The 22,359-nt window shown below is 36.2% G+C and overlaps 1 protein-coding gene across 9 annotated transcripts in view; it reads right to left on the bottom strand.

The window, feature by feature from the left end:
* The window catches only part of ADAMTS6 (ADAM metallopeptidase with thrombospondin type 1 motif 6), a 307,211-nt gene extending 285,324 nt beyond the window's left edge, over nt 1-21,887 (bottom strand). For 2 of the 9 annotated variants that reach the window (XM_058731301.1, XM_058731310.1), the window contains exons 1-4: nt 21,121-21,877; nt 13,509-13,885; nt 10,941-11,305; nt 1,034-1,202 (exon numbers count right to left, since the gene is read on the bottom strand). In XM_058731301.1, coding sequence (XP_058587284.1) covers nt 1,034-1,202; nt 10,941-11,305; nt 13,509-13,605 — 631 coding nt within the window. In that variant the 5' untranslated portion in view covers nt 13,606-13,885; nt 21,121-21,877. Of the gene's footprint in view, nt 1-1,033; nt 1,203-10,940; nt 11,306-13,508; nt 13,886-16,252; nt 16,344-19,767; nt 19,894-20,467; nt 20,897-21,120 lie in introns of those variants that run through there. The other 7 variants (XM_058731260.1, XM_058731291.1, XM_058731267.1 and 4 more) reach the window with 6 other exon arrangements.
* Nucleotides 21,888-22,359: the final 472 nt, after the last annotated feature.

Here is a 22,359-nt window from a genome sequence, read left to right as displayed (position 1 = left end):
AGAAAGAGGATCTCTTTTGCACTGCTGGTGGAAATGCAAACTGGTGCAGCCACTCTGGAAAATAGTATGGGGGTTCCCCCCAAAATTAAAAATAGAACTGCCCTACAACCCAGCAATTGCACTACTAGTTATTTACCCAAGGGATACAGGTATGCTGTTTGGAAGGGACACATGCACCCCAATGTTTATAGCAGCACTATCAACAATAGCCAAAATATGGAAAGAGCCCAAATGTCCATTGATGGATGAATGGATAAAGAAGATGTGGTGTATATATACACAATGGAGTATTGCTCAGCAATCAAAACGAATGAAATCTTGCCATTTGCAACTACATGGATGCAATTTCGCTTATGCTAAGTGAAATTAGTCCAAGACAAAATATCATATGACTTCACTCATATGAGGACTTTAAAACACAGAACAGATGAACACAAGGAAAGGCAAGCAAAAATAATATAAAAATAGGGAGGGAGACAAAACATAAGAAACTCTTAAATATGGAGAACAGAGGGTTACTGGAGGGGTTATGGGAGGGGGGATGGGCTAAATGGGTAAGGAGCATTAAGGAATCTATTCCTGAAATCATTGTTGCACCCTATGCTAACTAATTTGGGTGTAAATTTAAAAAATTTTAAAAAAAGAAGTCACTTCCTCCATGAAGCCTTTTTTGACCACTAATGTCCCTGCTGTATGTTTCTTTTTTTTCTTTTAAGACATTTCTTCAATTTTACTTATTTATTTTTTTAATGTTTATTTATTTAATTTGAGAGAGAGAGAGAGAGCAAGAGAGAGAGCATGTGAGTGCAAGTGGGGTAGGGGCAGAGAGAGATGGAAAGAGAGAATTCCAAATATGAGTGAAATCCTATGGCATTTGGATAGGTGACATCTTTTAAAAGAACTCTGGGCATTATCATTCCAATTGCCCAAATTCCTATTTACACTTATTATTAACCTCACTTACCATAGTGTCAGAAGAAAGAGAGTGGCAATACAATACAATAGACTTCGTAAAAACCACACACGCACTCACCTGAAACCCCACAATGAGAGTGATCATACAGATGTCGTTGCTGGAGGGTAGACTTTTTGTAAATAACATGAGGATGGCCATTTTCATAACTAAAATGTTTGGAATCCTCTGTGGTATTCTTTAATGGTTCAATAAAATATTCTTCATCTTCTGTGGCAATTACACCATGCTAAAAGAAAAAGAAACAAAGAATTTACCAGGAAGGATCATTTTAAATATTAATTATCATTTATTAACAAGAGTCAAAAATAAGTTGATATCTCTCCAAAAAGAAGTTACAATGCATGTCGATTGAAATTTAGTGGATTATCTGTACCTAGCAATATGTACCTTCTATAAATTTACCTATACTTTGAAAAGGACATTTAAATTCTTCTACATGCCCCCATGTCTTGTACTAAACATGATACATATATTTCCTCCAATCTTCCCCAAAACTCTTTGACGAAGCAGAGACCTCTTTGTGTTCACTAAAACTTGTTTCCTTCCCAAATTGTGCACCACATCTTCTGTGTTCAGGTATAGCTCCGTTCAAGTTTTGGCCAATGGAAAACAGGCAGATACTATACACCACTTTTAAGCCCAGCCCATGAAAACCTTCCCCAGGAGAATTCTCTACTCTTTCTGAAAAACTACCCACAGAAGGCAGACGCTGAAAGAGAAGCAATCTGGGTCACTGAGTGACTTCATGGAAAGCTGTCCAACATAAACACCAATATAAGGGAAAAATTAATCTCTATTGTGATAAACTACTGACATTTTAAGGTTTATGTTACACCACTTAATATGTACTTAACTGATACACATCCGATATATCCCCATTTTGCAGACCAAGTAACAGGCTCAGAGGTTAAGAACCTCCCCAGCATTATATAGAGATAAATGTAGGAGCTGCAATTCACAGAAGCTTTGCTCTTGTTCATATGACATACTCCTTACACCTATTTAGGTAGCCAAGTACAGAGCTCAACCACAGCTCCTTTTTAAAACTTTCTCTAGTCCAAATGAAGTATCAGCACCCACTTCTGAGCTCCAAAAAAGCTTATTATTGGTATCATTCTTTATAATTAATTCCACACTTCCTTGCTACATCTCAAGTATTGAAGCTATATTTAAATTTGGTATAACATTTCTACTGCATATTTTATCTTCCCAAATGTACTACTTGCTTTTTGAAGGCAGGGGTTGTGTCTCACTGATATAATTCTTTATATCAGTTACAGTCATAGAAAGTATCCCCTATGTAGTATGAACACCAAATAAAAGTTGGCTGATTAAAAGAAATGAGATAGAAAAAGTTATCTGCATTAGAAATAAGACCTTCCATAAAGGTCCAATAGTGTTTTCTTAAACATGGCACATGTGAAGACTGCTCTTAATCCAACTAATTTATCCTGTAACACTGGATAAAACACAAACTCTCTGGGTGTATTTCCTCGGCTGGAAAAATGAAAGGGTTGGTGTAAATTAGTGGTTTTAAAACAGCACTCTGGGGAGCCCTAAGGGTTTCAGGAAACTGCCCTCAGGGGATTGCCCCAGACAACAAAGGGAGACCTATAGGGCTTGGATTCCTGGGCTCAGCAATTGGCTGTGCTTTTATTAATCTATATAGTATGTTTCCACATAACATTTCATTTGAGGAGAGGGTTTTGCTGTTTTAAAAAGAAAAAAGCTGGAAATCTTTGGTCCAGATAATCTCTAAGGTCCCTTTGAATCTAAACCTCTATGATTGTGTTTAGGGAAATTCATGTTAAGTACCACATGCTTGGAAAGAAAGATAAGACATAATCAGAACTGCTCTAATTTATAGATGAAGTTGGCAGGCACCCACGCGAAATGAGCTAAGGAATGCAAAAAACAAAAAAACAGGGATTAGGTACTTCATGTTATTTTCACCATTGTTTGCTTTACTTTAAGTGTATTAGTCCCTAAATTAAGTGCAAATACTGACAGGCCTAACATAATATGCCATTAACAAACTCTAATACCTGAGCATGAATTACATTACTAGGAAGATTAACAGCGTAGTAGCAAACTGAGCAAGCATGGTTCCTGCAGAAAAGAGGGCATGTTTAAGAAGTTTTTATAAGAGAGAAGTGTACGAAGCGGGGTTGGAGAGTACTGCCCAGAAAGGGTGGAGCACTAAAATCATATCATGCTAAACTGTGGGCAGAAGGATGTTGAAAGGTCCCAGACAAGAAGTTCAGGTTGCTGGGGAAAAACAGAGTCAGAAGCCTGGTAAGTAAACAAAATCTCTAGTTTCAAGAATGGAAAGACTGGAAAAAAATCCAGAGATTTTGTGTTACGTACTCTGGGAGATGTTTATACTCATTATCTCATTTAATCTTAACAGTTCTCTGAAGTAAGTACTACTATCAGCTCGACTTTGCAGATGAGAAACAGAGACTGAACAAAGTTAAGTAACCAACTCATTCAATTGACTTCGGTGCTTGGATTCTTAGCCATTATAGTATAATCCCCTTACCCTCTGAGAGTTGTTTCTGACTTAACTTTTTCTTTCTTTCACCAAAGATGATCTGAGTGCCTATCACATAGGCAAGTACTATTCTATGTGGTGGGGATGCAGTTTTTTTGTTTGTTTGTTTGTTTGTTTTGTAGCCACTACAGAAGCAGTCAAATCTTTATTTCCCTTTCAGGGTGACTGATAAGAGATCAAAATTATAATGGCTAACCATTCTAAAGTGCCTGTCATGTATCAGATACTGCTCTTACTCTCTCTATAAATACACAGTTCATACACACACACACACACACACACACACACACACACACATATACGGACACACACATTTATATAAATACATATATACAGTTTATACATACACACACATGTGTGTGTGTGTGCATGTGTGTGTATGTTCCAGTTAAACCTCAAAACAACCCTATAAGACTTTTGTAATAATTGTCTTCATTTTATGGATAAGGAAATTGAAGTATATAGAATAAGATCATTGAGTTAATAATTGGCCATGACTGGGATATGGTTACTGTGATTTGAGACCTGACATCATTAACACAGGGCTCTACTGCCTCACTGGGGCAACATTCAACTTACATGGAGCTTACATTTTGGTGGAAGGAGCTAGACAAAAGGAATTCATGTCACCAGATAAATGACCAATCAGGTAGTGTTAAATGTTAAGAAAAAATAATAAAGCAGTGTAAGAAGACAGAGAGTAATCAGAAGTGAAGGAAGTATACATACTGCTTAAGATGGTCAGGGACATCCTCTCTAATAAGGTGATATCTGGACAGAAACTGAACAAAATTAAAGGAGCAATCTTATGAAAGACCAGATCAGACAGTGGGAATGGCGAACACAAAGGCAATATATAAGCATGCATACAGAATACAGCAAAGAGCTACTGGGGCTAGAGGGAAGAAAAGGAAAAATGATTTTGAACTTAGAAAGGTGTTTGAGGGTAGAAGATGGAGGACCTGAGTTAAGTGCGGGTCCCAGTAATATTTGCACATGCCTAGCAAGAGCCCTGCTCTCACTTCCCTCAGCATCCCCACTCATCCCTACAGTGTCTGCCTCAGGCCAGCAGGATCAAAATCATCATGTCCTCTTTCCCTGACAACACAAACCCTACAAGAAGCCCAAGACCCAACCCCTGGATTCTAGTCCCCATATGGTTATGTGCATCATGTTTTCAGATCTCGTATCCTACTCTCCCCTTTCGCCATTTAAAACACATCCACTGTGCCTCCTCAAACACGCTCAGCTGCATTTGTGAATATTCACTTCTTTTTGCTCAAACACCTGAATCTCTCTAAACACACTCTTTCTTCCCTGTAATCCTCTGGAATGGTGGATCCTCCGCTTTCTCTCCTACCTGCCTCTTATTGGACTTGGAGTTAGGGTAAGTGTCCTTGTGATTCACTGCCATTTCTAAACAATCCCTGCTCTCTCCCGCCTCCAAAACAAAAAACCCCTCACCAGCTTCCAATCTCATGCCATCACCTTCTTCCTCCATTAGGTGCAGTTATCTACTTACTGACCCATAGTCACTTTTCCTCATTTCTTGAAGATTTTAGCTTCTGGATCAATCACTCTCTGCAATACCATTCCTGAAATAATCGTTGATTTCAGTATCTTAAGTCACCAGTTCTTAAAAGTTCTGTGTGTGTGCCCCAGATCACTTTAGAAGTCTAGTGGGGGTAAAGACTAGGGGTTACTTCTCAGAATAAAATTGTAAGCATCGAAAAAAATATATAGGATTATAAAGAAAACCAGTTGTAGTAAAATACCATTATCAAAATATTTTTAAAATGTACTATAGGAACACACATGGCTTTTTGTAAGACGTTAAATAAGAAGATGTGTAGTGGATCTAATGGCTATCATAATTTTGTAATAGTGATTAACATAAATAGTCCTTTGAAGAACCTACAAAAACTGTAACATGATATGAAAATATCTATAATTTTTATTGAGGTGAACTATTACTTTATTGGTTTGTTACCTATATTCATAATTGAAGGAAATGTTAAACTTCAGTGAAGAATTAGTAAAGATAAAGATGTCACTTTTCCCCAGTCCAGTTCACAAACCCCTTGAATTCCATTCATGGGCCCCAGGTTAAGGGCTACTGACAGAGATGGTCTCTTCACCCATTGCTGTCTCAATTCCTTAACCCGTTCAACAAATATCTTGTCATTCACTTTATCTTAGGCATTCGGACCCACAGTACAACCCTAGAATTCAGTATTTTCAATATTTGCAACCCTGCCCAAATCTCAATTTCAAGTATTGCATCCTTCTGTCTTTCCAGCACTGTCCCTCTAATACCTCCCTTCCAAGAGATAGTCCTTTTACACCCACCAGAACCCAGTGATCCCACCACCTTTTCATTATCCTCCACCCACTAAATGTCCTCATTTCCCTCTTAATCCATCTTCAGTTCCACCTTCAATTCCCTTGCCCTTTTCTCCCTTCACAGAATTTATTTGGCTACCCCACAACTCTGATTAGATCAGTTTTGCTGCTCTGGGCCTGCAAGCTTGCAGCCTCATTTGCCCACTGAAAGATACATCAAGACGCTGAGTAGTCTCACTTTAAATTCATAACCATAATCTCAACTGTGCTCTTAATGCATCAAGGCAATTATACTATGTTTCTCTAATACACTCAGTATCCTGCTCACCTGGATAAATATTCTATACTTTCTTAATCCCCTAATACCTCTTAATCCCCTAATACCTCATCTTGCCATCTTCCGTTCCACTAAACATCATACAACCTCCTGCAAAGTCCTACAACACAAATACCCACCTGCCTGCATCTCATGTCCATACAATCTATTTTATTTCCTCTTATTATGGATGAACTGTCTACTCTCCTAATCACTAAGGACAGTGATCCTATTTATGATTCCATCCCTTCTCACCTATCAAGGACATCACTAGAGAAATTTTCCTTTTCTCCACATAATCATTCCCACCTTTATCAAACAAAACATAACCTCCTCTGAACTCATTCATACCTGTAGTCACTGATCATTTCTTACTTTTCCTAAAGTCTTTAAAATAATTATGTATGTACTCTTTTCTCTGTTTTCCAAATGCCAATATGACTTCAGCACTGCTTTTGTCAAGGTCACCAACAACCTCCTCATTGATAAATCCAATGGCAGCATTTTTCTCTTGAAATACTTCCTTCTCTTAGCTTCTAGGATTTTTTTTTTAATTTTTTTTTTCAACGTTTTTTATTTATTTTTGGGACAGAGAGAGACAGAGCATGAACGGGGGAGGGGCAGAGAGAGAGGGAGACACAGAATCGGAAACAGGCTCCAGGCTCCGAGCCATCAGCCCAGAGCCTGACGCGGGGCTCGAACTCACGGACCGCGAGATCGTGACCTGGCTGAAGTCGGACGCTTAACCGACTGCGCCACCCAGGCGCCCCTGAGCTTCTAGGATTTTTGCCTGGCTTTCCTTCAACTTTCTTACTCCACTATGCTTTTTGGTCTCCTCCACATCTTTCTGAGCTCCCTAACCTCCTGGAGTGTCCAAAGGTTCATTTCCTTAAACCACTTTTTTTTTAACTTCTTCTTTATTCTATCTATATTATTCCCCCACCCCAAGCAATTTCATATAACCTCCTGGCTTTAAATGTCATCTATATATTGATGACTCCCAAATTTATAACTCCATAATTCACATTTCTCTGCCAAATCCAGGCTTGTATACCCACCATCTTATACAACACCTCACGTTTAACATGTCCAACTGAACTCATGATATATATCACCCCACAATCTTGTCCTCCTACAGCTTTTCCATCTCAGTAAATGCCTGAGTCTTTCTCATCTCAACTGATGGCTGCTTTATTCTTCTAGTTGCTCAGACCTCAAGCTTGGAGTCATGGATTTTATCCTGACTGTGTCCTCTAAAACCTACCATCTGGCCTCCAGTTCTCTTTTTAACGTCACCTTCCATTACACTTCCTCTCTTCCACTGAGTTCCAGCCTGGGCAATCTTGCTGTCCCCCAAACACTCTTAGATCAAATCTTTGTACTTGAAGATTTCCACCTGGAAATCCTATTCTTTGGATGTCAGCTTCCCTTCCTCATTTTCCTTAGGTCTTTACTCACTATTTTTTCTACCTGAGAACTTATCATTATCCAACATACTGTGATTTTTATCTACTTATCTGACTGTGTATCTTCTCCAAGAGAATACAAGTTTTGTGATGATAGGGATTTCTCCTTTGTTCACTGTCGTACTCCTAGCACCTAGAACAGTGTCTATTATACATGATAGGTACTTATAAATATTTGGTGTGTGGATGAATGAATAATGGAAAATGCAGAAAAACAACTCTGGGCATAGCTAAGAAATAAGAATAAAATGTAAAGAAAGGAACAATCAAAAAGGGAATCTCTTGAAAATTAGAACCATGACTGCTTGTAATTTTTAAATCAACTGAAGGAAAAGAAGGCAAAACTGGATAAATCTCATACATAGAACTTAGCACAAAAAAGAAAAAGATGGAAAAAGAGAAGGACAAGGGAAGTAAAGAACCAGCTACAAAAATGCAGGGGGTAGGAAACAAGAAAAGAAAAATACTAAGGAAAATTTTTTTTCAATTTCTCTAAGCTGAAGGAGTGTCTGTCTTTACACTGAAAGCATCCATTAAATATGAAGTAAGGATAAGGAAACAAGACCCATAGCTTCTTGAATAGAATTCTTAATAGAATTAATTGAAATTAATAGAATTCTTGAAATAGAAAGGATAAAGAGAAGATCATATCACATATCACCTTCATTGAGGAAAATTCTTAGGAAAAAAAAAAAGAAAAGAACAAGAAGCAGATGTCTGTCACCCAAAATGAATCAATGCTAATTTTTTTAAAGATCTTTAAATCTTTCCCTAAGACATAAAGCCATATCGTAAATTGGATGCCCCATATTTCCCTTTCCCAATTCCACCATTCATGGTTCCAAAGAAAAATGATTTTTGAAACTAGAATTCCACATCCAGCTAAATTATTAACCAAACACAAAAGCAACAGTAACCTTCAAATAGGCAAATAGACTCAGAAATTTTACTTCCTAGACACATTTTCTGAGGTAATTACTTGAAGATGTTCTCCAATAAAATCATGATGTAAACTCAAAAAGATGTAACTCAAAAAGAGTTAAGACATAGAACTAACTAGGAAAGAAGCATCCCAAGATGAGATATGTACAGTAGTTCAAAAAATTAATTAAACCAGTAGATTCCAAGAGAAAAATGCCTCCAAAGAAGAATGGGATATATTCCAAGCAATAGATACAAGGTGTAATAAAATGGATAATATTGATCATTTGGTAAAGAAATCATTATTTTTTTTACAATAAGACAAAATAACAGTAGTTAGAAACTCTAGAAATATAAAAGCTAGAAAAGAAAGCCATGGCCCAAATATATAAAGAAAACTAAATGTGACAATATTTTGAACAACTGACAAACAATAATGTTAGGAATTGTCTTTATGGTGCAAGGATTGTAATGATGAAACAATGGGTGAGGAAATATGATTAGAAGACACTAATGATCTCTACATTGATATTATTTTATATAGAACAATTAAAAAACAGAATTGGTTGGGGCACCTGAGTTGGGGCACTAGCTCTTGATTTTGGCTCAGGTCATGAGACAGAGCCATGCATCAGGCTCTGCACTGACAGCTTAGAGTCTGCTTGGGATTCTCTCCTCTCTCGGTCTCTCTCTGCCTTTCCCCTCTCACACACAGGTGTGTGCTCTTTCTCTCTCTCTCAAAATTAATAACCATGAAAAAAATTTTTAATCAAAAAATAAAAACAGAATTGGTTAAAAGGGCTTTTGAGGGGGCCCCTGGCTGGATCAGTCAATACAGCATGCTGACTCTTGATCTCAGGGATGTGAGTTCAAGCCCCACACGGGTGTGGAGCTTATTTAAAAAGTGGGATTTAAAAAAAATAAAACCCTGTTTACATATTATATTTGATTTAAAATGTAACATAATGTAAAATAAGAATGAAGGTGTGAGTTACTAAGTTTGGTGGGTAAAAGTGTGATGAGGAACAAGATATTTACATAGTCTCAAAGTATCTGCTCAGAAATTCCTTATTAGTTGCCAAGGAGAAAATAGTGACTTCAGTGGACAAACCTGGCAGATCACATCTTCAGTAATCAAAGTTAGTCAACATGGGCCATGCAGTTTCAATAGGAAGCAAAGTAAAACAAAAAGGTATTAACAAATAGAGGGGAAAAGAATGAGAAACAGAAAGTCTTACTAAAGGATGAAGAATACATGGGCAACACTCTGCTATCCCCTTAAGTGTAGCAGAATTTCCATTTTCAACTTTACCCTTCCTTTTGACTCCTCAAACAACATCTTTCACAATTTCACAGTCACTTAATGACTCTCAAATTCCTTGCTTCCAGAATTAAATTCTTTCCTAAATTTCAGAGCTGTATTTCCCAAATGTCATTTAGACATCTTCAACCCTATTTCTTCAGATTCCTCACATTTACTATATCACACTCCTCTCCAATCCAGCGCTCCAGTGGCATTCCCTTTCTTAACTAGTATAATTCATATACGTGTCACCCAAAAAAGAAGCCTCCGCCACCTTCAATTACTTTCACTCCTTCATCCCACACCCAGTTCAATTTTATCTCAATTTTTAAACATATTTTTAAATACCTACAATGTACTATATGTCTTATTAGGAATCATACTAATGTATAGGAAGAAAACATTAGGAAGACACAAATCCTCTGCATTTTCTCTCCAAAATGTGGTTTAAATTCATTCTTTGCTGTGTATTCCCAGGGGCACAGTCCTTACATGGACCTTCATTATCTCCACTATGTCCTAACTGCCCTTCATATCCCCATCACTCTCTGCCAGCACATCTCACAATGGAATTGATTTTTTTTTCCTAAATCTCAAATTGGTTCATTTCACCATGCTGTTAAAACTATCAGTGGCATACTTAGTGTTGATGCCAAACACAGAGAGCAGTGTTGATAACTAGGAACAGCATTTTTCTATCATATTTAATAGCAAGTGTCATTTTAATATATGAAAAGTTTCAAAACAGATTTATTTTGGATACCTTATTCTTATTCAAAAAATTGTTTTATATATAAAGCCTAACACTACTATGTACTCAATTCATTTTACAAATAATATAGGGTTTTAGAAATTGTCCTTACTTTGAAAGGTCAATGCAAACATTACCAAAAGGACTATAAAAAGCAAAGGCAGCAGAAATAACAAAAATAATAATAATAATAAGACTGTTACCTTCCCTACTTAAACCATTTCTTTATATATTATTAATCTGAGGAAAGACATTTACATTGTAAATTTATTTCCCCATCAGAAACTAAAAAAGTATAACATCTACTTACCAACCCAATACAGTTGCTTAAAGCCACTTTAGTTGTACTACGTTGATCTTGCAAGTATCCTGTGTAATGACAGTTGTCTAAAAAATCATGTTTCCACTGGGGTCCATCTTTTCCCCAGTATTCTACTGTAAAATGTTTGGACACAAAATCTGTGTTGAGAGTCAAGTTTAGGTGAAAGTGCTTGCCATAGGCTGAAAGTTTAAAAAATAACTTAGATACTGCCTGCTGTGGATCGATAGGGTCCATACTCCGTCTTCTCCTGGAGTGTTTATCATTTTTCACAGTAAAGCTGAGAAAAGCTCCATTTTGATCAACCCTTATTGGAATAGTTAGCTGGTAGTGTTCTAGATAAGTCAGGAATTCCTCTTTGTAATCACAAGGCAGAGAATCCAGAAAAAACACATGGAAGAAAAGAAAATTTAACAGAACAAAGAAGTGGCAGTATAAACAACAAAAACTCTATCAGTCAAAACTATGCATCATCATTTGTGAGAGGTATGAACAAAAACTGTTATATTAAACAAGATGAAGTTTAAAATCTAATGATGAATTAAGTTCCATTTATTCCTCAAAATAACATCATTTTTAAATTAGTTTGAAGGACTATTTTTCTTTTTTCTATTTATTTTTTAGTGGATTCTAAAAACTAAATTCTATAGGAAATATGAATATTTTATATTGAAATAAATAACAGTGAAAAAGTACACACATTTAAAAGAATAGAATTTAGCCTGGATAAAATGTTTGTGAAAGTTATCCAAAAAAGTTAATATTGAATTTCTACAGCCTTGTAGAAATTTTTTTTTTTTTTTAATCATCAGTTGGAAAATACAGAAGCCACTCTGGAAAACAAGTCTGGAAGCTCCTCAGAAGGTTGAACATGGAACTGCCATCTGACCCAGCAATTCCACTCCTAGGTATTTACCCGAGAGAAATGAAAACATATCCACACAAAAACCTGTACATGACTGTTTATAGCAGCACTATTCATAATAGCCAAAAGGGAGAAATAACCTGAATATTCATCAACTGATGAATGAATAAATAAAATGGGGTATATTCACACAATGGAATGTTATTCTGCATAGTACTGATACATAGTATGACATGAATGAACCTTCATAATGACTGCCTTCATTATCAAAGTAAACTATCTAACATTCTAAAAATATTATACTAAGTAGAAGGGACCAGTCACAAAAGACCACATATTATATGATTCCTTTTGTATGAAGTATTCAGTAGGAATATCTCTAGAAACAGAAGTAGCCTAAGTAGGCTGCTTAGGGCTGGGGTGGAGAGTACTTTGAAGAGAGTTTGGGAATGACTATTAATGGGCACAGGGTTTCTTTTGGAGTGTTGAAAATATTCTAAAATTGATTGTAGTAAAATTGACTGATTCTAGAATTGGTTATATGAGTCTGTGAATATACTATAAACCACTGAATTGTGCACTTTAAATAAGTAAATTATATATTTATTGTACTGTAATAAAGCTGTTAAAAATTCATCAGATTGACAAAAAGAAATTTGGAGGATATTAAATATGTTTTCCTCATTTAGGTGTACTTAATATTTCCAATCTACCTTTTTAACCACATCTTTCTTTAGCGAGGTTTACCACAAAGGAAAACCAAATGTCTGTCCGTTGCCTCGTTGTCTATACATGGAGTTCCCAACAAATATAAACTCCCATGAGACTATGACCAAATAGAAATAAATTAAAAGACAATATTGTTCACTTCTTATAAATAAGAATTCATGCTAAATGTTATGGATTTATTAATATACTTTGAGAAGCTACATTACATACATATAGGACTTCTAGACACAGACATCAATCCAAAATAACCTTGAAAATCTGGCTCATCTGTACCAAAAAATTATCAGTTCCTATAGATTTATGGGAGGGGAATCAAAAAGGTATTCTGTCAATAATTCTATAAAGATTAGACGTGATGATGGAAAACAAAATGTTATTCACTCCTGGGACCTCTGTTACGATCTTTTCTATGATATAAAGTTCAATTTCATGGATTCAAAATCAGAGATCCATGGATTAGAGTTTGAAAAGTTGAACTTCCTACCACTTTTACTCTTTTACTCAGATTCTAGTCCTCATTTCAGAATTCTTCAGTTTGGAAAGCATTTTTCCACTAAGGGTCCATTTTAGAAGGATCTTGTATCAGAATATGTCTGGTTTCTTGCTCTTTTATAATAGCATAAACCTTTGGATTTCTTTTGAACACGACCTTGCCTGTAACTCCTAGCAACAAATGAGCTTATTAAAGTTTAGGATTCAAAAGGAGAAAAGGCCTGGGTCTATTATCTTCTAAGAAAGACCAGTCAACTCTAAAATACACTGAATGCTAAATGCTAGTATAAGTTATAAACAGTCAACTTAGAGCCCTTAAGATTTATGAAACTAGCACTGAATTGATGCAGTAGGCCTCCATTCCTATCACTATATATCCCAAAGAAAATGTTCACCCAAACTAAATATTCAGAATCTTTTCTCGTCAAATTAACAGCAAAATTTTTTGTCACTTTCAAAAGCAGGACTCCTACCTTGAGAACTGTATGAAAGTCTGTGGTCACTATGACATTCCGATGAAGCCATGATGAGGCTCAAAATCCAGGTCAACGTCTTCCACAAAATTTCCATAATTTAGAAAATTGGATGATTTTTTTTGGAGGGCTACCTATGTGCTAGAGAGTCAATATCATACCAAAATCGAAGCATAACAATTTTATTTCTTTAAAATTTCTTGCAAATTAATTATTAGATGTTCCACTGCTTAACAGGTACTTTTTTCCAACATCTCGTACTTTCTTCTATATCTGGGTTCATTTTCTCAATCCAAAAGGAAAAAAACAATGATGGTAAAATTTTCATAAGCAAAGCATTTGGCTGATTAGTTACTATAGTATGGCCATTTTTTAACCTAGAAAAACAAAAAAAAATTATGTTAAATGAAAAATATCTTGTATCTACAGAACTATATTGCTGAATGCTTGCCAAAGGACAAAGACTACCAAATGACTTAATATAGTTAAATTAGATCATTGTTGTTCTTTATAGTCTAAATAAACATTCACAAGACTAAACAATTAGAAACCTAAATCGTAAGCAGAACAATGCCAGAGCTACTTAATCAAAGAAGGAATGTGAAGTGGAATCATAAAAATTCTTTTTTTTGAACTTTGAAGAAAACAACGTGTGAGTACAGTGACTAAACGTCCTTTTGATAAAATAAAAGGTACCGTGACTTCAAAATCAAAGTTCATTATGTAAGTGATAAACAGTATATGATCCCATTCCTTAATGTGCTTTTTTAGCACACTCATATTCAGAGATTGATTTGTTGCTTTATGAGGCACTTATCATTTTTTCTTAGAGTAGATCCACAAATACATAGTGACATGTAGCAGCTATCTGTGAACACTCAGACACTAGCACAAACTAAATTTCTAAAAATTTGAAACATATTTACTATAACCCTTGACTTTATCTAGAAGTCTTATATGACTTAAAAAGAAACACATATGAGGGGCGCCTGCGTGGCTCAATCAGTTAAATGTCCGACTTCAGCTCAGGTCATAATCTCATGGTTTGTGAGTTCGAGCCCTGCATCAGGTTCTGTGCTAACCAACAGCTCAAAGCCTAGACCCTGCTTCAGATTCTGTGTCTCCTCCTCTCCCTGCCCTTCCCATGCTCATGCTCTGTCTCTCTCTGTCTCTCAATAATAAATAAATGTTAAAAAAAAATTAAAAAAAAAAAGCAACACATATGAGACAACTTCAACTATCTAGAATGTAACTGAAAAGAGAAGAAATTCATCTTCTGCAAAGAATTTTTAAAAATTCATTTCAGGTATCACAAGAGATGTCCTATTCTATCTCATGCACCTTCCTTTTGACTCACACCCTCACTCACAGTCCATGAATTTACATTTTATACAGAACATGAGCATATGTGACTACCTGATATCCTAGAACATAGTAGTTTAGAAGAAGAAAATAGCAAAGGGACTAAGAAACTAGCTCACTAACAGCACAAAAGTGAAAAAAAGAAAGGAAAACTAAAAATTAGTTGTAGAACCCCAACTAAAGTAATACACTTTGGGGTAGAGGCAAATGGTCCTTAACTAGTTCAACAGTTCCTATTATGTATATGACTGTATTATAGCTCAATATCTGATATTCAAAATACTGTCTGAGTCAGGATTTAAAGAATAAATTACTTTTACTAAGGTAACTTACTACTAGTACAGAGAAGAACACAAAAAGTATTAGAAAGATTTTTATCCCAAATTCCTAGTGTATAGGATTATATAATAAATGTTTACATATTTGTTGGTTAAAAAAAGAATAAATAAATGAATCACTATTTAGTGATTAAAAGAAAATCACTTCATGCATATAAAAGGATATTTGTAGTTAACTGGAAAATTAACTTACGTAGAATACTTCATTCCCTATGGTGCTAGAAATATTGGTTATTAAAACATATAAAACAACCACAACCATTGAAAACTCTGTCTCTACAAGTTATTACACTGCTGAATCTTGGAAAAACTTATTCATTAATCAACAAATATTGCTTTACTGTTTTTTTTAAATGATGTTATAACAGGGGTGCCTGGATGGCTCATTCATTTTAAGGCACCAACTCTCAATTTCAGCTCAGGTCATGATCTCAGAATGAGATTGAGCCCCTCATTGGGCTCTGTGCTGGTGGAGCCTCCTTGGGATTCTGTCTCTCCCTCTCACTATCTCCTTCTCTTTCTCTGTCCTCCCCCTTCCCCAAAATAAATAAACTTTTTAAAAAAATGTTATAACAATATGGGGACACAGAATAAATTAACACAATCCTTGCCCTTCAGGAATTCATAATCCAAACAACAAAGAAAAAAATTCAAGGCAGACTGACATATGCCATAATAAAGTTATGAAAAAGTGTTAAGAGGAAATCAAATGAGGAAAATGACTTCTGAGTTAGAGGAGGATGGGTCAAGAAAATCTTATTTAAAAAGTGGTATTTGGGATAGACCCTGGAAGATGAACACAATTTCACAAGTGAAACTGATAGGGGCAGTCATTGCAAATTAAAGAAATAGATTCCACAAAGTCTAGATGGCAAGAAAAAAATGGAAAATCATTTTAGGAATAATAGTAAGCTTGATTCCTATGGAGAAGACTAACAGGTATCATCTAGAAAGGTAGTTTAAGGTCAGACCAAAAATAAAGAGAACTTTAAATATATGTTACTTTTAATAATCACAACAATCTTATAAAGTAGGTATTATCACCACTATGTCAGGCAGCCTGCAAGATGGCCCCAAAGATTCTGCCTCCTGATATCCACTTTTGTGTAATCCTCTTCCCTTGAGTAACTTGATCCTACCAATAGAATGTTGAGAAAATATCACTTCAGTGATTATATTACAAAAGATTCTGACTATCTAGTAGACTAGATTCTATCATTCTAATAGACTCTCTCCCTTATTGGCTTTGATGTAGCAAGCTGCCTTTTGGAGGAGTTCACATGGCAAGCCACTGAGAGTGGCCTTTACATAACCACTAGCAAGGAACTTAGGCCCTCAATGTAATAGCCTGTGAGAAACTGAATCCTACCCACTAATATGTGAGTTTAGAAGCAGATCCCTCCCCAGTCAAGCATTCTCTGATGATCTGAGTCCTTGCCAACATCTTGACTGCAGCTTCATTGAAAGATCCTGAAGCACAGGACAAAGCTAAGCCATGCCCAGTTTCCTGAACCACAGAAACTGTGAGATAATAAATGTGTGTTGTGTTAAGCCACCAAATTTATAGTGACTTTTTTTGCTTTGTTTTGCAAGAATTGATAACTAATGCAGCTCTCAGCTTACAGATAAAGCAGTTGAAGCTCATAGTGGTCAGATAGTGAAAAAACAGCAGAGGCAAGAGTCATACAGAAGGTAATCTGTCTCTAAAGTCTAAATTCTTTCTACCATATCACACGTACAATTTAAGGCACTCTAACTTAAATATTCAATAGCAGTTCCATAAAACCACTGTTAAATAATACATTCATAATAAATGGTATTAATTAATGTGAATAATTTTAAACAACTTTATACACAATAATTGTTTCATCTCAAAATTATATCTACAATGATTTAGGCAAGACAAATGCTTACTCAAGCAAAAATCTATAGAGAGATTAAGTCACACCATTAGTCAATAGCAGTAAAGAAAAGAATCTAGTTATCTTGATTCCTAATCTACTTAAATACAGTCTCCATACTCCAAACCTTCCCATGAGATATTGAAGTATAACTGTCACTTCTTGAACAAGATTCATCCTTCAGGGCTTTAATTTTTTTCAGAGCGTTTTGCCTAATAATGTCTGACATTAAATGAGAACCTCATATGCCTTAATTTTTCTTTAAGGAATATATAATTAACACATTTGAATTCATTTTCTATTAGTGGTGATATATTTGTATGAACCCTTCATTCTTTTTTCCCATTTTTCTGGGCTCAGAAACAGAGTTGTCTGGGTTTAGGGAACAACTATTTTGCCCTTGAGAAATTTCCTGCTCTTCAGTTTTGTAACCTCCACTCTTACAATTATTAGCACTGTCCAGTAAACGCCCAAGTTAAGTAAGCCAGTAGCAATGAGAGAAAAAGTAATATGTAACTACTTGGCCAGAAGTAGACTAACATTTGATTTAAGGACTTGTAGTAAAAAGCACATTTGGTGCATAGTAGAAAGAGCAGGAGTTTCAAAGTTAAACCAAAGCGACAATCTTGTTTCCACCCCTAGCCACAGTATCTGGCACATGGGCACCCAATAAATGTGAGTGTCTTTCTCCTTTCTTAAACGCTCCTTCCCTCCCCACCTCAGGTGCCAGTGAAGGAACTTAAATAGTAAATAAATGAATTGGCCCAAGCTCAACTAAAATCAACAACAACTAACATATCAACCTCTCTTAGTTACCTACACAATAAAAATGAATGGTTAACCTACTTTCTGACACCTGCTGGAGAGGTTAATCTGGATATTATAAACAAATATGGATAAGCACTGACTTTTTCAAATATAGTTTCCAAAATTCACACTAACATTAAAATATTGCATAATTGTCATAAATCATAATGTATTAACTCTTCACATTATATAGGAGAAGTGTTACTGTGTTGTGTAAAGCACAAAGGCTTTGAGTCCTGGCTTGACTCCAAGTTACTTAACCTCTCTGGATCTATTTCCTCATCAATAAAGCCATGATAATGGTATCTACTTTACAAAGACTTGTGAAGAGATTAAATTAGATTACACATGATATAAACTGTCCACACACTTCCCTTTAATGGCTAAATAAATATTAGCCCCCTCTCCTCCCTATCTGACTCATCACTTTTCAAAGGCCTTCCTTCAAATATAGTTTCATGTTCCTCTTTCCCACCAATGTGTGGAATACTTAAATATAATGACAGAAATCAATCAATTCCATTGTATTGTCTTTTAGAGCAAATAATAAAGAATTTAGGTCATGATAACTGGGCTTACAAATATTTTAAATTTGAAAACTTCCGTTTTACTTTGATTTCACATATGTTCTTTTCCCTAACACAAATGTACCAGCCAATAAAGTTAAGGGATCACTTACCTGCTTCCACAGATCAAAGCTATACCAGCTAAGTAGAAATCAGATCAGACAACTTGCTCTACAGTGACTCCTTTAGTAGTCTCCCTAGTTGAAGGGTACTTACTTGTCTTTTTCCTCTATCATCTTTGCTTCCTACTCAGGGGATCTGGGAGTAGCCAAGGTAATAATTTCCTCTCATGAACTATTATTATGGAGCTAAAGAACATGTACAACATCCTACGCAACTTCTTTCATCCATTTTAACTCTGGTTGTTTATTTTGAGGCTGATTTGGTCTTCACAGAGGAACCAACAATACTATGCTCCCTTCACATATTTAACTTTTATATGTGAAAATTAACTTCTCATCTGCCATTTATTCTCTCAACAAACATTTAGTGTCATCTACTGAATGCCAAGGATACTGCTAAGCTGTAAGTACAAAGGTTCCCAGATCATTTATAAACTTTGTGAGATTAGTTTCCAAAAGTATAATTAAACACACTCAAAACTTACCTATCAAGAAAAGCAAATGCGCCAAAAGCAAAAACACAAAACATCATTCTACAAAAATCAAGCCCTAAATCACATATAGTCCCAAACTGTTTTTTTCCAGATGGAAAGTTAAATATATATTATCTGTATTATAACTTTTCTCCTGAGAAATAGAAACACTTTTTCTTCTGAGGCTATTACAAAATGTTGATAATCAAGTGTCTTTTGGTAGAGCCAAGAGAGCTATCCACCTTTTCCACCTTTTCTTCTTCCCCCAAGAAGGTGCTATTAACCTTCTTAATATGTTAGCTGTCTTTATTTTCTCATAAAAGTCATATACAGGGTAGGATTTGGCATAGAGGTCCATCTTAAACCACTAGTAGCTACTAGTGGTTGCTAAGGAAATGAAGAGGAAGTGGTAAGAGTAGACAAGAGTAGAAATTAATCTTAAACATAGTGGCCCAGACATGAAGAGTATTAAAATATTTCAAGTCTTGAGGTTAGAGGTTTTTCCCCTTGAGTATCACCAAAATATTAATACCACAAAGAGAGATTTCATTTGCTGCCATTTGTGGCAGATGAATGAATTTGATTTGTTTGAAATCAAGTTATTTCCCTCTATATGCTATTCTACAAAAATCCAAAACACCAATGATCATTTTTAAGCATGAAATTAATATAAACCAGAAATGTAGTTACCACTTTGGTGAAACATAGGAAAACAATTATTTCCAAAATTAATTTTCTCAATTTCCTTCAACTACACCAGTTTTATGTTACATTTCTTTCCCTGTCATGAATTTAGAAAACTGTCATTCGTACATTTTGGTCTAATCAACATAAGCTACAAACAGAAAGAAAGAAACAAAAGAAAAAAGAAAAAAAGGGAAAAAAAGAAAATCAGCACAAGAAATTTGAATATAAAAGAAAATATTGAAAATCACACTCCACTGTCCTTTTAAAAGTTCCTAGCAATGGTTCTGTTTCCCCTTTCCTTGTCCATTCTGCACCCCCATCCCACTTCACCCAGACAGAGGGTAACAGTCTGAGCTGCCCTGGTTGAGTTGATCCTAAAGTTAACATTCAGCAGCCCATTTCCAGACAGCAGCGCTAAATCTATTTGGATAAAACGCGTGTGACCCAGACAGTTGGCATTTGGCCCAAACGCGTTGCACCGGCAGCTCAAATAAAAACAAGAGTAAGAAACTCACTCTCTTGTTCCTTCTCAGTGCATTTTTTCACTCTCTTTGCCTCTAGTACAACAAGGAAAGAAATTACCAAAGACAGGAATTGTAGTACACATTATCAAAAGGCACCTTTCCAAAAACCCCTCCAGCACTCCAACTGCATCCCCCAAATCCCTGAACTTTGATCCCATATACCATATAGACAGACATACCCAGATATTCAAGGCTCCGGAGGATTATGAGTCTAGCACGACGTCCCAAGTGGCCAAAAGTAAATCAAAAACACACGCTTCCATCTCTTTGATTAGCCTATTAAAAGCTTAACATATCCTAGAGCATCGGGGCTATAGCTAGCACATTAATTCTGCTCTCTGAGCCCAGGCATAAAATATGCACTTGTCTGACTGCTTAAGACACTGACATGAAACTATAAAATGCAGAAGTTTTTTCTTAGAAATCAGTTTAAAATACACATCATTATTACTTCCCAATCACTATTTGGTGATTAGTTAAAAGACCACGATCATCATAATCAAGTCATATTTCACAAAACATGTCTATCCATACAATAAACGTGTATTTTTGGCATCATAAAATACTTGCAAGACCCAGAATTCTCCAACTCCCGACTAGTCTGGAGTTAAAAAGATTTCTATCTGTAAAATGAGTTCAGTCAAGCTCACTCATTGCCATTAAAAACAGACACACACACACATACACACACACACACACCACACACACATACACACACATACACACACACACAGAAAAAGTTTTCTACGCGCTATTCGGAAGACAAGCAAAGCACAAGTTTTAATTAAAAAAAAAAAAACGGTTTCATTGAATATTGTTAAGTCTTCCTTACCGTTTTCATCTTCAAATTCTGATAAAAAGTAAGTTTCAAACAATAGAGATTGCACTGGACGACTCACGTACTCTCTCTGCTTTCTTTTTTTTTTTTTTTTTTTTTTTTTTTTCTGCCCCCCTTTGCAAAGCCACAGCAGTCAGTTACTTATTCTGCAGCCAGAATAAAACCCTATAGTCTGGCTAACCCGGGCTTTAGAGAACGGACTTTCCGATTTGGCAATAAAAGAGATGCCATCAACACATCCAGGCTATCATCCTGAGATGCTGCCTTTGCAAACCCCCTTTCTCTCTCGACCCCCCCTCCAAAAAAAAGGAAAGGAAAAAAAGAAAGGAAGGAAGGGGGGAAAAAGGCTTATTGGGGGTGGAAGTGGTGCCCTCTCTTCCTGGACAGCTTAGTGCCTTTGCTATGCAAATAACATGTGAAGAGCATCAAAAGGTATCAAGAGAAAAGAAGACAAGAGGAGCAGGAAGGGCAGCAAAGTTTTGTTGAAGTAGCCCTAGATCTCACTACCGGCCCCCAGCCAACTTGAATTGCAGCAGGAGAAAATTTTGGCAGCTTTTCCTCGGAGGCAGAGCACACTGACGTCAGTCTGCAGATGTGCCGGGCTGCGTCGGGTGCGCATGTGTCCTGGGTCGTCACGTGGAGGGGGAGGGGAGGTAGAGGTACAATCGGGGTAACCAACTACCAGCCATTCAGAAGGGCTTAGACAATGTCAACTTTTCCACCCTGTGAATGAGAGAAATTCTGGCCCTTCTAAACTCAGTCCCCTACCCCACTCCGCCTCTTTTTCTTCCTCCTCCTCTTTTAAGAAATTCTAGCCTGGTTTGTGACTAGTTGTTTCTTGGAAAAAGGAAGGGGGAGGGAGAGGATGAATGACTTTAGATGAATTAGTGTCACTGTTAAGTTCTCTGGTTGCCTTCTCTGTGAATTTTTTTTTTAACTGCACACAACAAAAATATTAAAAGTTGCACATGAGTGTCTTTGAGGAAACTTACAGCACACTTAGATCAGTGGCAGATTTCAAAGCTCAATAGCTACATGTGCATAAAATGCCTGTTTTTTCAATACACCTCAACAAGTAAAACTGCCACCAACAGGGAGAGTGGACTAAAGTAAACTAAGACCAGCACATTTTCCATCTGATTACCGACTTCAGGTTATGTGGGGCTTTAAAAGAAGAAAAAAAAAAAAAAGTGGGGGAGGAGGGAGCGGGGGAAAAGAGAGAAGCTTGCATTA

The sequence above is a fragment of the Neofelis nebulosa genome, chromosome 1 (genome assembly GCF_028018385.1).
Source record: "Neofelis nebulosa isolate mNeoNeb1 chromosome 1, mNeoNeb1.pri, whole genome shotgun sequence".
Taxonomy (NCBI): Eukaryota; Metazoa; Chordata; class Mammalia; order Carnivora; family Felidae; genus Neofelis; species Neofelis nebulosa.
Note: the sequence above shows the minus strand (reverse complement) of the source record. Positions and strands in the feature narration are given on the sequence as shown.